Genomic DNA, 16,162 nt, shown 5'->3' with positions numbered 1-16,162 from the left:
GAGTGAAGTCGGTTAGTTAATACAGGTATATTATCTTCATCATTATTGTCATTTTAGTGTCCACGGATATAGCTTTTCCCGCATCTTTTCCCACGTGATTTTGGTTTTGATTTGTGTTTGATTTTGCTTAATTTTGAGTTTATATCCACCACTGATGGTTGTAATTTGACAAAGTCTTTATTTTGTTTATTATTTTTCTTTAAATTGTAAACCGTTCTCATAGTCAGATAGGCGGTATAAAAGTCAAACAAACAAACAAATCTTTCCTATCTAGAGTGGAAATGGGTCACCATGAGGAAAATATTTCTTTTCAAGATATGCTCTGTTGCGAACATTCAGTGGTGTAGATACAGCCCACAGAAAGCAGAAAATAAATATTTTCTTTGCCTTTGTGTGATGTTCAGATTCAAACTGTGGTTGTAGGCAGTTTTTCAATTGGAACTGCTCACAAGACAAAGAAATGATTTTCTTAAAAAAATAATCAAAGTGTTTCAGTGCATCAATGATGGTCTAGCAGAGGGGGAAAAAATCAGTTTCCCTGCCCCTCCATAAACCCTCTATGGAGGGACAGGGACGTTTTCAGTTTGTTGATATCCTAAAGTGGCTTGCTTTATGATACTAGACATTGACAGCAGAAGGAGCTGTATCTAAAAGGGTAACTTTCGGTCGTTATGTTATTTGAATGCGAGGACCACACCAAATGACATATTACTCCTCCCTTAGACTTCAAGCAACCCTTTTTAGACCATATCAGTTCACTCCAAAAGGGCCAGTGTAGTCATAGCTATGTATGGTACTTATGATCAATTTGTATGTATTACATGTTGCAGAGTTTTGAATTTTTGGTTAAATTCCTCTAGCTGCACAGCAGAAGTGCAGGGATTCATAGAGCAGAATAGCTTCAAGTTTCCCAGAGTAGTCCATACCTTTTCTATTTAACTGGCACTTAACAGTCTCTGTAACTCACTCTAAGACATTACTGGTAGAAAGAATGAAAACCTTTTTCTTTATTTACATTCATGAACAGATCAGACAGCAAACTGATAACCATGATTGCTTTCAGCAAATGGACCTCAACAGACTCGCTGCTTCCAACAGACAATAGAGGGCAAACACTAAGCAGAGAAGTGAGTTTCTCTTTGAATTCAGCGCCAGAAAAGAATGATTGGCTAGTGTCAGGCACATTGACAGTCACCTCAGTCCAGAAAGGTCCCTCCCAGCCACACCTACTAAAGGCAGCAGGTGAGACTGCAAAAACCCTAACATTAAGTTCTTCTTCCTCCTTCCGTATTATGCTGAACTCCAATAACTCAACATCAGCAATGTGCCAATGTTTACTTTACTATGAAATTATATTGGCTATAACAGTTACAATGACTTTTCCAAAAACATCTTGGAAACTGTAGTGTGGAGAATTGTTGAGTGCTGGACTTTCCTGCTCTGTCGAGGTACCATGGGAAGGAAGAAATACAGTATTGGTAAACCAAGTTAAGTCCACTGTGTGGTTATGCCCTTGGAGGATGCAGATGTCTTTTTCAGGGAGCATCACTTCAAACTGCCGTGGTGCAAAAATGTAGGCATGGCAACTGAAGATGACTGCCATGCTCTTGTAAATCTATCCCTGAGAACATTCCAGTTTAAAACCTCTGAGAAGTCATGAGCGCCAGTGTTTAATTCACTTGTTTAGAATTTTTGCTTGATTACTGTTTTCCAAGCCTTTCAGTAGATTATGCAACACACTTAACTACCTACTATTATGGGCGAGTTAAGTATAATTACATATAATGTGTAGTTATTAATTCATACCAGCACATCATAAGATTAATCCACAGTTGATCCCAAAGGGTTATTGTTCAGAGTTGTTGTTTTGCATAGGGAATGAGAAACAAACTCCGGTCCTCTCTCATTCCTGCCCATCTGCCCATGGCGGATGGGAAAAACACCCAAAAGGAACAGCAAAGGTCCTCCTGCAGTGATGGCTTGTGGTCGGAGGGGGAGGAGAGATGCCTCATACTGCCTTACCCAGTGGAATCCTTGCCGCCCCATCCACAAACCTTCTAAACAGCTTCTTCAGGATTGCCCCACAAATCCCAGGGATTATTTCCAGTCTTGAAGTCCCACTGGGAGAAAAGAAGTAATTTTTGAAAGAAAATCAGACATGGAGAATAATTTGTGGCACTGCTGCTCTGAGGATAGGAGACTGGTGACATTAAAGAGGTGAGGCATGATCAAAACTTTGCACACATCCTGTGTTATTCAGTTTTACAAAATTGATTCAATAATAATAATAATAATAATAATAATAATAATAATAATAATAATAATAATAATAATAATTTTAGAACTGGAATAATGTTGGTAGCATAACATTAAAACCAGAGGTGGAGATATTTCATATTTATAATCAATAGATAATGATGTGCTGTCAAGTCAATGCTGATTTATAGTGACCCTTTCCAGGGTTCCCCAGGTACAGAATCCTCAGAAGTAGTTTACCTTTGCCTTCTTTTGGGAACACCCCGGGACTGAGCAGCTTGCTCAAGACCACACAAGCTGGCTTTTCTCAGAGGACCAACAGTGGGGAACTGAACTCCTAACATCTAGACACCTAAACCACTAAGCTATCCTCCCAGCTATTCGTATTTATAGGGCTCCTTTAAATCACTTATTCCCTGGGATCCGGTTATCAGTGTAAACTAAGTAAGATTTGAGAAATAAAACTGAAGTTTGTTTTCAGAATACTTAATGAGGAATGGAGGTTGGTGGCTGGTGAATTCATAACAGACAACAGGTTCAACATATCAATATGAATTATTTATAGGTTTTTAACTAGGAAACTGCTCACTTAAAAGCCAGCCCTTTGCAGAAAGGCAATTTCCTTTAATTAACCCTTTCTAGTAGATTTCTAGCCTTTTCTAGGATCTTTTCATTTACATGAGGAAAATACAGGGATTATATGTACTTTCCTGGCTGGATACCTCACTTAGATAGGCCCCTAGCTGGGAGTTCAATTCCTCATTGTACATCTCAGAAGAGCCAGCCTGTGTGACCTTGGGCAAGCTGCACAGTCCCAGGATGCCCCCAGAAGAACTGAATAGTAAATCACTTCCGAATACTCTCCCTAGAAAACTCTGAAAAAGGTTGCTATAAGTCAGAATTGACTTGGTGGCACACAATTATTTAGGCAGCTGAATAGTTCATGAATTAGATTTCTGGCTGTTAAGCCAGAGGTTGGGTGTTAACTTCCCTACTGTACCTCCTCTGAGAAAATCCAGCCTGTGTGGCCTTGGGTAAACTCAAAATCCCAGGCTGCCCCCACCCCCACCCCAGAAGAAGGGAATGGTAAGTCATTTCTGAGTTTTGTCTACCTGGAAAACACTGGAAAGGTTCACCACAAGTCAGGATTAACTTGACAGCACAATACATACTTTGGGCACTTTATGAAAAGGCAAGATTAGCTGGGAAGGACAATAATACCAGTAAAAACTGAAGGCAGCAGGAAAAGAGGAAGACCAAATATGAGATTGATTGATTCCTTCAAGGAACCACAAAAGCTTGAATTAGCAAGAGCTGAGCTGGCCTGTTAAGGATAGGGCACACTGGAGTTCACGCATTCATAGGGTTGCCATAAGATGGAGATGACTTGGCAGCAGCCCTGCCTGGCAAACCTCCCCAAGCAGAAATCCAAGCAGCCTGCAAGGGTGGTTTAAAATTGTTGTGATCAGTTTGACATTGCTTTTGTCCACTTTCTGCCAATGTGATTGCCTGATCCAATGCAAAGCTGTGCTCACAGGGGTGTTAATTCCCCTCAACAAAGCAGCTCTTGTCTTCAAACTGGTTCTTCTTCTTCTTTTTAAGCTTTCAACTCAGCACTGGAACAGACTTTTGGAGAGCACTTAGGAGAACAGTGAGAGAGAGAGTGAGTGATGTGAAATTGCCAATCAGCATGTATTAACACATTATTAAGGCAGCTTCTGTTATAGGAGCTCAATGCAAACCTAGCTCTCTGCCTCTCCCTCCCATCTCCTGCAGATTGCTCTCTAAATAATTTTTAATAAAAAAGGGAATGATCCAGATTCCAATTTGCTTTTATACATACCCCCCCCCATGTCTGTCTGTCTAGATATAGATATAGATGATTTCCAAAGGTGCAAATTACAGCAGATTGAAGTGTATTTTCTCCATAGTAGAGTTGCACCCTTATTTAGCTGCTCTTTGTCTTAGTGATGGATTGGTATTCCACCAAGAAAATAGATCAACAGCCGGGATAACTTTCTTAAACTTATATCTCCAAACCATCCTCCTAGCAAAATGGCAATCTCAAATCAAAGTGGAGGACAGACAGCATATTTTAAAACATAATTACAGCAGCGATGGTAAGAACACATATCTTCTGATGAGCAGCAACATAGGTATACGCACGCGTACAGTATATTCACAAAATCCTCATCTGGTCACTCTAGGGGGGCAAAAACTGGTATTGCAGAAAAAATGGAAGTTCTGCAGAAACCACAGAACTTTCACACAATGAAAAAAAACTGCTCTGGAGAGTAAAATAATAATTTAATTTAATAAATCAATTATATTCTGGAAAAGAGCCAAGAACAATGTCTGACCAAACTAAACAAATTGATATATTCGTGAAGGCTTTCACGGCCGGGATCTAATGGTTGTTGTGGGTTTTTCGGGCTCTTTGGCCGTGTTCTGAAGGTTGTTCTTCCTAACATTTCACCAGTCTCTGTGGCCGGCATCTTCAGAGGACAGCACTCTGTGCTCTGGTAAACAAATTGAATTTGTCAATGATACATGAATAAATAAAAGTGATGCAGCAAACTTCAACATTTGTATACTTGACATTCCATTATCTTTTTGGACCAAATATCCATAGTCTGGAAAACAGCTCAGAATGGCAACCTCTGAGTAAGCGAAACCAATCCAATTCCCTGATGAAACACGGCTAGAGTGATGGAAGAAGACGAAATGTACACAGAAGCTCATTTTACAGACGATGTATTCACTTGTCATGAAGCTGACACTCCTGACTCTTTTCTCTAGTACAGTATGTTTTGTTTTTGATATTTTTGCTCAGAATGGGTAGTGAAATTCTAGTGGAATGTGGTTTTTATGGCACTTCCAGGATTTTTTTCCATCACACCAGTCTAACTATGTGTTACTAGATAATTTGCTTTATTTGACCTACGCTGAAACAATACTGAATGTGATGTATTGTAGCGGATAGTAACAGACGACGTTTCAAGAGAATGGGGTTCGAATCCCCAGTAATCCACGGAAACTCACTGGGCGGGTGCGATGGAGCTGTTAAACCCACTCCTTAAATAGCTCACTTAGGGTTGCTATAAATCAGCTCTGACTTGATGGCACATCACACTCTGGGCTGTCTTGTTGACAAAAGCTTAATGATACAGTAACATGCGACGTTTTTAAAATGGTAAAATTTTGTTCCCAACTGTCCCATACATAATTTTTGCCATCCGGAGCACAACCTGTTTTGCTACCTAGTTTTTTGCTTGCTTCAGAGAAGGGAGCAGCAGAGAGAATGACTGATACAACCCCTTCCCAATTATTCTAAAATCCCGCACTTGCTTTCTCTTCCCCCGACAACCCAAATCGTGAATCAAGAACATTCAAAATTAACCCGGAAGGTACGACCCGCGTGCCACTCTACAAGGATGTCAAAGTCTTCTTTTCCTGTCTGGAAGCCTGAGCAGGATGTGACGTCTGTGCCTCCCTTTCCCGTTTCCTGTTCCGGGACGTCTATCGGTGGTTTGCTGTGTTTTTCCCCCCATGGCTGGAGCCCGAGCGCTGGGCGAAAGTGGCGGCGGCGGGGCGGCGGCTGCCATGGATTATTCCGTGCACGAAGCTTGGAATGAAGCCACCAATGTCTACCTGCTGGCCATCTTGGCGAGCTTGGCCCTTCTGGTCTACGCGCGCAGGTGGGCAGCTCGGAGCCGCCGGGAGTGAAAACCCACCAGTGGCATCTGGGTGTGAAAAAGAGAGAAAGAGGGAGGAGGAGGAGGAGGAGGAGTGGCAGTTCTTATTCATATACTACATAAGCTATGGATGTTCTGTAGTGTTTAGTCGCCGTTTAGAAATGTCCGGGTTTCAGGGCAAGGTGGGAGATGGTGGTTGTGACTCCATCTTCAATGTAATCTTTCACAAGAGAACAAGACAGGGATCTTTCAGGTATTTTAGATCTTTGGTTACTCAGGTGTTTTTGGACTGCAACTCCCAGAAGCCTTCACCACCAGCTGTGCTGGCTGGGGTTTCTGGGAGTTGCAGTTCAAAAACACCTGAGTAACCCAAGGTTAAGAACCATTGTTTTAGATTATTCCTTCCACAGGTCCCTTTATATTAGAAACGGTGGCTGGGGCTTCTGGGAGATGAAGTCCAAAACGTCTGGAAAAAACAAAAGTTTCCCACCCCTGCTTTGCAAAAGCACTTTTGAGGAGTGTCCGGTCTACAGTTTATACAGTTAAAGGCCTTACTATATTTTGTAACCTTTTCTATGGTGGGCTGATTTTGCTGCTGCAGAAAGTACTGGGGAGCTGTCAAGGTTTCAACTTCAGGAGGCTTTCCAGCAAAGAAGAAGGTTTTCAGAAGTTAATTATAGTGTAATGGCTCCCATTGTTTTTTGTTTGTTTGTCTTGGCGGAGCCTTGGATTGTTGCTTTGCTGAGCTATCTCAGATGAGGAATTAATAGTTGTGTCTGAGTCTAAGAATTCAGTATTTTGTTTGTAACTCTGCTTCAAAATCTATTAACAGTAATGGATCATAAGCAGCTGCATTTGCTGTATATAGGAACAAAACCTTCAATAAAGCTATCCTGTTATCACACCATATTGTCTGTATGGTAGTCTAATGGGTGTTGCTTGTGAATCAGGGTGACATTTGAATTGGCTGTTTGAGAAGCAGCAATTGCTACTTCCAGTGCTGGCCAAGCAAGCAGAGATTGCACATTCTGGGCTTTGTTGTAACTGAATCAGCATACAGCATTTTATCATGCATTTCTTACATGTGTTTGTCATGCATGTAACACATTTAAACCTTTTAAGGAAATTAGGCTCCATATGTTAGCAGACATAGGAAATACATGCACTGGCCCTGCCCTCTAATATGGGATCCACTCCCAGACATCAGCAAGGCGGGTGCAAGGTTGAAGATTGAACCGATACATGTTGAGCTTAAAGTGCAGTTTTGAACATGAATTAAAAACAAATACAGGGAAAGTACAATTAAGGTACAGTATTAAAACTTAATTTTTTATATTAAAGACAAGCATCAAAGTCAAACAACAAAAAAGACATTTAAAAGTACCAGAAGAAAGTAAGTACAGCACACACTGCTAAAAGAAACTTTCTCAGCAGCTATTCATGTATTTAAGGACTTCACTCTTCACCTAATCGTGGAAAGGCAGCAAGGAGCAAGCTAGCCTACTTGCACACAACCTGACAGCAGTTGCTGAGCCTCTGTGTAATCAAGAGCTTCAGTTACACAGAGAAGCTTAACTGCGTTCAGCTGCAAGTGTGTAGATTCCCCTTCACATTTTCCACCCAATGTGTGAATGTCTGGAGGAAGTGCTGGTGTGATGCTGAAGGTGGATTTAGTTTATGTGACTCTGCTCCCTTGTTTTTTCAATATGTCTAGTGCAATTTCTGAAGTCTGCTCACATGGGATCATGTGCTAGTTTTAAGATCTAGCCTGGGCCCTCTTTTAGCAGCAGCAACAACAACAAGGTCCAGTTCCACTGTGGTATTGTTTGAGCTCTCTTTCACTGATGCCTCCAGTTATTAAAAAAGAGGGGCATTATATCCATTTCTGTATTATTTATCTTTGTTCTCACTTTTGAATTTCAGAAATAAAAGGAAGATCATGAGAATTTTTACACTACCTCCAACTGTTGAAATACCATCTGAACCAAACTTTTATGACAGTGTGAAAAAAGTTCGTTTACGACAGCAGTTAGAGATGTATTCTATTGGTAAGCATATGTTTACTGTCATGGAATCTTTAAAGATCTGTGGGCTTTTTATAGTTTAAAGTGCAGTTTTATACTGAAGATGTATCAAATATTGGTGCAAATTAGACTCTTTGACTATGGTAGTGTCTAAAGTTGCTATTACATAGATTTGTGGTAATATAAAAAAGTCAGATATATTGAAACCTTTGACAGAAGAGAATATTCTTTGTGTTTCCAAATCGAATCCACGCGATGGAGTGAGCTCCCGTCGCTTGTCCCAGCTCCCGCCAACCTAGTGGTTCGAAAGCATGCAAATGCAAGTAGATCAATAGGGACCACCTCGGTGGGAAGGTAACAGCGTTCCGTGTCTAAGTCGCACTGGCCATGTGACCACGGAAGATTGTCTTCGGACAAAACGCTGGCTCTATGGCTTGGAAACGGGGATGAGCACCGCCCCCTAGAGTCGAACACGACTGGACAAAAATTGTCAAGGGGAACCTTTACCTTTTTATTCATATTCATATCACTGCCTCCCAGTACAGCTGACCACTCCGACAAGAAGGCAGGATGATAAGCCTCCCCACTCAGCTGCTGAGTAGTTGGCTGTGTGGGGAGTCAGAGAAGCACCAGCGAGGCTACTTCTGTGATTGGTGTGGTGCAAACTGTGGCTGTGTGTAGCGAGTGATAAGTGGACTGGCCAGTTCTGGGCAGAGCATTCTGTTTCCCCAGGTACCTGTGGTGCTGATATTCACATTTGTATCTCCAGGGATACAGATACGAATATCCCATCTCTGTTTCCAACTATATGAGAATATTGTTCTTTTATAGATGCATGCAGAAATGAGGATGTCAAAGTTGAAACATTGAAGAGTCTTGCTCTCTTTCTCTCTCCCATGCCGTCAATCACAATATGTTATTATCGTATTTTTCGCTCTATAAGATGCACTTTTCCACCCCCAGAAAGTGGGGGGGGGGAGTGTCTGCATCTTTTGGAGCGAATATTGTAAAACAGCGCTCCCCAGGGCCCAGCGGGGGGATGGGGGGGAGCCTCGGAAGGGCCTGAGAGTACCTTCCAGGACCCTTCGGAGGCTCCCCCCACCCCCGCGGGGCCAGCCAGGGCGAAATCGCGACCTTCCAAGCCTCAGAAGGATCCTGGAAGCTGGCGATTTCACCCCCACTGGCCTCGTGGTGGGGCAGGGAGAGCCTCGGAAGGGTCTGACAGTGCCTTCCAGGATCCTTTGGAGGCTCCCCCACCCCCCATGGGGCCAGTGGGGGCGAAATCGCGACCTTCCAGGATTTCAGTCCTGGAAGTTGGTGATTTTGCCCCCGCTGGCCCCGTGGGGAATGGGGGGAGCCTCTGAAGGGTCCTGAAAGGCACACTCGGACCCTTCTGAGGCTCCCCCCACTCCCACCCCCGTGTACCCAGCAGGCTCAAATTGCCAGAATATTTTTTCCTGTTTTCCTCCCCTAAAAATGAAGTGTGTCTTATGGAGAGGTGTGTCTTATGGAGCGTAAAATACGGTAATATGGGTGGCAGATCCTATTACATGTTCCAGGATTGCTAATTGATTTATAGTGCTGGTGAATCTTGGCACAGACTTTGGTTTGCATTGAACTATGCTTTGAACCTGTTCCCACATTTCATCTGGTGATAAAAACTTCTGATTTTCTTACATGTTTATCTCCTGCGCTTTTAGTTTGTGAGGGTAGGGTAGTATTTCTTTTTTATTACATTGTGTGGATGATGGGTATTGAAACAGCCTAGGATCACAAACAGAAGTTGTACAAATGGAGAACTTGCAACAGAGTGTTATAGTGTGACATGCTTCTTATATTACCTTTCACCTCTACTTTTTAGACACCGTCCAATAAGTATTTGGCATTCTTTGATCATTGTGCATACATAATTCTCACTGTTCTATGATTCAGATTTTTTTTGCCGTCTCCAGTGTGTTTTAATTTCCTTTTGTATTTGTGCAAGCTCAGTGATCTTTATTGTTCTATGCATGGTCCTATTTTGGCAGCAGAGAACTGGGACTATGTAGAATAAGTTGTGTGTTATTATAAACTGTGTTACAGTATGACTCATTCTAGAGTGGATCTGGGTACTACCAGGACAGCATGTTCTCTGTTCAATATGATGGAAACAAGGAGAGTACTTGCAAAATTGCATTGCAGGTTAATACAGTGGTGCCTCGCTTAACGGGCGCCCCATTTAACGACGAATCCGCATAGCGACGAAGATTTTGCGATCGCTTTTGCGATCGCATTGCAATGTTTTAAATTGTAAAAAATTGCTTTGCGATGATTGGTACCCTGTTTCACTTACCGATCATCGCATAGTGATGATTTTCCAACAGCTGATCGGCAGTTCCAAAATGGTCAGCGGGTAAAAAAAATGGCCGCCCGCTGTGTTTTTGCACCGATTCCTCGCTTATCAGACAGCGAAAATGGCGGCCATATAGAGGATTTTCGCTTTAAGGTGAGTTTTAAGCCCATAGGAATGCATTGAAGGGGTTTCAATGCATTCCTATGGGCTTTTTATTTTCGCATAGCGACGAAATCGCTTTGCAGCGATTTTTGCTGCACGGATTATTGTCGCTATGTGGGGCACCACTGTACTAGGCCAAGCATTGAAAACTCAATCAAGTGAGGGCTGGGAAATGTATTTTTAAATAAAAACCAGCATTCTTTATATTGCAGCTGATTTGTGTGATACTTCCAGTCAAGCTTTCAATTTAATTTTAACCATGCCAAACCTAGTTCACGAAGTCATACAGTAATGCAGAACTTTCCAAAAACAATGGATAAAACATGTGCAAAAATAATGTTGGATCCCAATCTTTATCTCTAGTATGAAAACTGGGTAGCAGATTCTGGGAATGATTCATTTCTAACTGTTCTGTCAACTCCTGCAATTACTGCTGCTGTCACTTACAATAATTAAATGTTATCCTAGTACCTTTTATTATTAAAGAGGACATTGTCTTGCATGACTCAAGGAAACACAAATCTCAAAATGTGTGCATTGGAATTTGCTAAAGTTTTATCTCACCTTGCTATCTAATAGATAAAACTGAATTTGAAGTACTGTAGATAATGGCTGAAATCCTGTTGCTTAGTGTAATAGGTTGCATTGACTCAGTGGGCATTTGATGAGTCAACTCATACATAGGTTCCATTGATTCAAATGGGCTTACTCTAATGGTGACTTACTTTTCTAACTATGGTTTACTTTAGCAGTTAGAGTAGGTCCAGTTGAATCAATGGAATTTATGGATGAGCTGACTCACTAAAATTCCACTGTTTCAATGGGCTTACTCTAGTGCAATTTATTAGACTAAGCAGCAGGATTTCAGCAAATGTATCGCAATGTAGGAAAAAGTTATTAGAGTTGAAGGGATTTAATAGAACAATTCTGTGTTGTTACTTGCAGGCAAATCGTTATTTATATATAAAATGTTGAGGATTACAGCTTTATATATCTAAATGTGTTTATTTTTCTAGCAAGAAAATATGAGCTGCAGCAGCAACCACAGAAACAGACTGATAGTGTACAACTTTTGGTGGAATGAAGTCTTGAATTTCTGAAGTCAAGAAACAGTGCTGTAGATGACAGAGCATTTGGGATAAAGTAATTGTAATTTTGCTGGTATATAGTCTTTTAAATTGCACATAGTATGTTTTGATGACAGGCCCTACATAAATGTACACTGAAAGTCCTATGAAACCTGAATAACAGATGGGGCTAATACATATTGGTCTTGTTTTCCCTTTCGTATTATGAATGATTTTCAATAAAATCAAGACCTCTGAGGAGCACTGACCTCTGTGGGTACTGCAGTTGTTCCTATTGGTACAGTCAAGAAGGATATAAGACATGGTGTTTTTATAGTGTGTTACAATGCTAGCAATAAAGTGGTAATCCTGCTGGAAAACATCTTGTATTCAGACATTCTCAGTCAGTACTGAATACCAAATGTCTTGTTTTGGTAATATGGTACAGATGGAGAGATTAACATCATGCTCTTCCTCCTGTTTTCACCTAAGTGAATGCTAGTACATGGTGGGTGGTGGGTGGTGGGGAACTATGCCTAGCATGCTTACTTCTTAAGAGATGATGCCTTCTATTAATTGAACCAGAATGCACACACCTATTCTCAGGTGAAGAGTCCGCAGGGTATGCATTTACCCATTTAAATGTACTCTCTTGCAAATTCTGTTTTTTTTTTTAAAAAGACAGACTACTTCCAGTTAGGATTAAATGGAACCAGTCAAGCCAATGGAATAAAATTCTTCTAAGTCTTAAGTATTTGTGCCTACGGCTGGGGTTCCCAGTCTGAATGATAACTGAAATAAAATGAAAATGTATTTGAAACAGCCCAAGGCCTCTAATGAAGTTATACTTGTTGCAGAGTAGTTTCAGGTGGATTTCTAAATGGCACTTTAATGGCAGGAATGTTAAAAAGTAATATAGTCAGGGTATAGGACAGTACTGCCATCCTTATTGTTTACAGGTAGAACAGCTTCTATACCAGTTCCATGACAGTAATGATCAGGTACAGTTCATTAGTTCACAGTTCTGTCAGACAAATTTGATGTGAAATTATAAATCGACTAGATCACCGGTCCCCAACCTTTTTGGGACCGCCAACCAGTTGAGCCTCCCAGGAAAGTGCCCCCGCTGCAGGTGCGTGTGGGTGTGTGTGCGCTCTCAGGCACATGCGCGAAGCGGTGGGGGAGCGCCCACCTTCCCGCCAGCGCTGGCGTGAGTGCTCCTCCACCCCTTCATGCAAGCGCAGGGGCGCCTGCATGCCCACCTGCGCCCACCCACCCCTTCACGCGGGTACTCGGGCGCATGTTTGAAGGGATGGGGGAGTGCTCACGCCAGCGCTGGCACACGCACACGTGCACAAAGCAGCTGTGAGGAGGGGAGTGCGTGCAGGGGGGATGTCTGTCTCCGTGGCCCAGTCTGGCTCAGGCCACGGACCGGCACCGGGCCACAGACGGAGGGTTGATGACCTCTGGACTAGATGACAGAAATAAGTGTATGCCGGGGATTCAGATATTTGAAGAGATACAAAAAGATATAGAAAAAGTATGTTATATCTTGGGATTAAATGTACAAAATATTTGAATTAAATTATTAATTTCAACCCAAGTAGGTAGTATGTTTCCAGCTCTAGGTCAAAATAAAATGACAGATTAGTGTCAACTTTCAAATAGTTAATTTTGCCATACGGTCACTTTCCCATGGATGCTTCTTCTGAATTGGTGTCCTTTCCTTAAAAGTTTTATGGGGATGCCGTATGTTCAAATATATGAGAACAGCAAGAATGTCTGGCTTTTCAAGGCATTTCTGGTGTGATATCTGTGATGCTGGGGATGTAGCCTCAAGCTAATTCTTCAGACTAAATGGACTGGAATGGCACTACAGTATGGAAGGCTAGACAACACTGATCTGGTCTTTCCCATGTGATGGCTGTGGGGAGTCATAAATATCTTGCATATGTAGCATAGGGCACATCCTTCCCTCTTTAGAATGGACTTGTTGCTTTCCTTGTTAGGGAAATGAGGGAATTACAACCCCTTAAAATTCCTGCTCACTTTGTTGGGATGGCTTTTTATGTCCCCTCATCTGTATTTATGGGTGCATTCTTTTGTAAGCTTTTAGTTTGCACATTTTGACTGCAGGAAGAGCTGTGATCATGTAGTAAAAACAGAAGAGAACTGATGCAGATGAATTTACCATGAAGTTTGTGTATTGAAGGACGAAAGCAAATGGATTTATTCATTGATTTATCCTTCGTGCATTTAGGATTGTGTATTATTTTTTCTATATGTCATTATTTCCTTTGGATTATCCAGTATTATTACAAATGTCTGTGTTCTAGATAATATAGCTATAAACATGCTACTTGTAAAACGCTGCCATGATCCCTCTGTATAAAATGTGAGTTTTTTTTAAAAAAAAAACATAGTAAAATGCATTTAAAATTGTATCTGTGTGAATTGTTTTCTGGATTGGTAGCATTTTCTGGGAAACAGATTCATATACACAACGTTATGAAGATGTTCGTTTTATTTCTGTTTGGTACACTAGGACATATTGACCAGGCAGTCTAGTGAATTTATGTACTTCCTTAAAAAAAGAAAGGAAAAAAACCCACACAACTCTTTTGGGGAGTGGTAGTGACAGTATATTTGCTTAGTTTTGATAAATCAGTGTGGCTCTTGAATACTGGCAGGTTTTGAGCAACGCCTTGGCAGCTTACTGGGAGGAGAAAAGTAAGCACATGTACCCTTGCAGGCATCATTCGGACAGAGGATCAAGCAAAGGAGGAATTGGGACAAAGAATAAGGAAAATAGTAACTGCATTCTTAATGAAAAATGCTGGTACCCCAACAGATAGAGCACTAGGATGAAAAATGGTCAAGCTGGCCTTGGGTGATGGAAGGCAATAGCAGAATTAGAGCACTGTTTTGTGTTCCTGACCCTTTGCCATGATGGCAAAAGCAAAAGGGAAGTGGGAAGACTGGAGTGAACCTTTAAAAGAGCAGTACTTTAATATTGAGCAACAGTATGGCAGTTCTGTCTTTTGGAAGGGGAGAGATACGAGTATGGTGAAATCCTGGTTTTCAGTATTGTTATTGGCAGCTGTCACTTTCTACATACATGACAGAAGAATGGTGTCCCTCTGTGTGAATTCGGTGTGCTTTCTTAATAAAAGTTTGCTGTCCCGTGACTTTCCTTGGCATGAAGTAGATCTACACTTTGAAGCTCTAGAGATCTGAAAGAGAGGGGAGACAACAGGTCTATGAAGGGTGTCTGTATGGCTAGAGAAGTTTAGAGATCAATTTAAAAGAATTTGCTGGTAATAAGTGAAGAGACTGGAAGTCTAGAGCCAGAAATCTGACAAAAATATGTAGAAGGTTGAAAGAGATGTGTATGTGCTGCATCTGAGGAGTGGTATTACATATATATTGGTTTTTTTAAAAAAAGGAAATGTGTTTGGCAGGAGATATACTTTGGTTTTGAGATGTCTGCGTGAGAAACTGCTAGCACATAGTAGGGAATTAATAGCAGGATTTTTGCATTTTGTCTTATTTGTTCTAATAATGATCTTGAGCTGCCTTGTGCCAAGCACTTGAAATATGCCTGTCCACTAATAAAAGGGAGATTTTCTGTGATTATGGAGCCTGAAAGAAACCTCACTTATACAAGAGGATACTTCCTCTGAAAGAAAGGCCCCAGATATGTCAAGAATAAGTAAATGTCAACTGTGTATGCTTAACTTGACTTTGGTCTCATCTATAACTATGCTCTTTGTGAACTCTCATCTATACCTGTGTTCTTTGTGAACTACACATATCCTCAAGTGGAAGGATATGTCATTCTTCCCAGCTATGCATTCAGACAGGTTGATCTCTGTACCCACCCGGATTGCCCGGGTAGGGATGCCAAAACTGCCAATCCTCCAGCCACTGGAATTCTGCAAGCTTAAGTTTGGAAAAAAAGCCCCTTATGGAGGCTCGAGAGGAGTGTCAAAGAGCAACATGATATTTTTTTATCCAGAACCAAAAGAAAAAGATGATGTGAACGTGGCACCTTAAGGACTGATTGCTATATTTAATGTGATTTTTCATGGACAAGTCCACTTCCTCCTATTTTTTTGTGTCTAGTCATTTGAGTAGTTGGCTTAGAGGAATAACAAAGAAATTACCCTTCCCCTTTGTAGTGTGTGGGGCAGAACAGGGAGCTTTTGAGAGTTACATCTGGTAGTTATGAACTCTGAACAGATATTTCTTCAGTTTGCATAGCCTAATTAAACTGGTGGAACTCTTAAAACTGTTAATAGATGAGAAGCAAAAGGTGTCAGAAATGGGGTCAGGATCCTAAATGCAACTTGTATGCAGAGACAACAAACTATTGGCCAGAATACAATTGAAAATGTACATTGGTTTAAGTCCATTAGTGTACATTTTAGTTGTGAATTGACAGAGGTTAATAAGTCAGTATAGGTAGTTTCTGTATTGCAGTTGATTTTTTATAGAGCTAATACCTATTCCAACTTTTACTGACTTGCAGCAATTCATGGCTGAGGTTTATGCTGATGGATTTATGCTGGTGGGTGTAAGTAATTAGATTTTAGCCAGTATAATAATCATTGCAAAGAAACAGAA

The 16,162-nt window shown here is 41.2% G+C and overlaps 1 protein-coding gene across 1 annotated transcript; it reads left to right on the top strand.

The window, feature by feature from the left end:
* The first annotated feature begins 2,463 nt into the window (after positions 1-2,463).
* On the top strand, positions 2,464-13,978 carry SMIM19 (small integral membrane protein 19). The gene is made up of 3 exons (XM_020807204.3): positions 2,464-5,954; positions 7,875-7,999; positions 11,486-13,978. The coding sequence occupies exons 1-3, from the start codon at positions 5,806-5,808 to the stop codon at positions 11,551-11,553; spliced, it is 342 nt and encodes a 113-aa protein (XP_020662863.1). The 5' UTR covers positions 2,464-5,805; the 3' UTR covers positions 11,554-13,978.
* Positions 13,979-16,162: the final 2,184 nt, after the last annotated feature.

The sequence above is a fragment of the Pogona vitticeps genome, chromosome 6 (assembly GCF_051106095.1).
Source record: "Pogona vitticeps strain Pit_001003342236 chromosome 6, PviZW2.1, whole genome shotgun sequence".
NCBI lineage: Eukaryota > Metazoa > Chordata > Lepidosauria > Squamata > Agamidae > Pogona > Pogona vitticeps.
Note: the sequence above shows the minus strand (reverse complement) of the source record. Positions and strands in the feature narration are given on the sequence as shown.

What these genes read in the sequence shown, in the direction of transcription:
- SMIM19 (XM_020807204.3), top strand. Translation starts at nt 5,806, where the DNA reads ATGGCTGGAGCCCGAGCGCTGGGCGAAAGTGGCGGCGGCGGGGCGGCG. An exon ending in CTTCTGGTCTACGCGCGCAG is followed by an intron (nt 5,955 to 7,874) that starts GTGGGCAGCTCG and finishes TTTGAATTTCAG; the next exon opens with AAATAAAAGGAAGATCATGA. An exon ending in GTTAGAGATGTATTCTATTG is followed by an intron (nt 8,000 to 11,485) that starts GTAAGCATATGT and finishes TTATTTTTCTAG; the next exon opens with CAAGAAAATATGAGCTGCAG.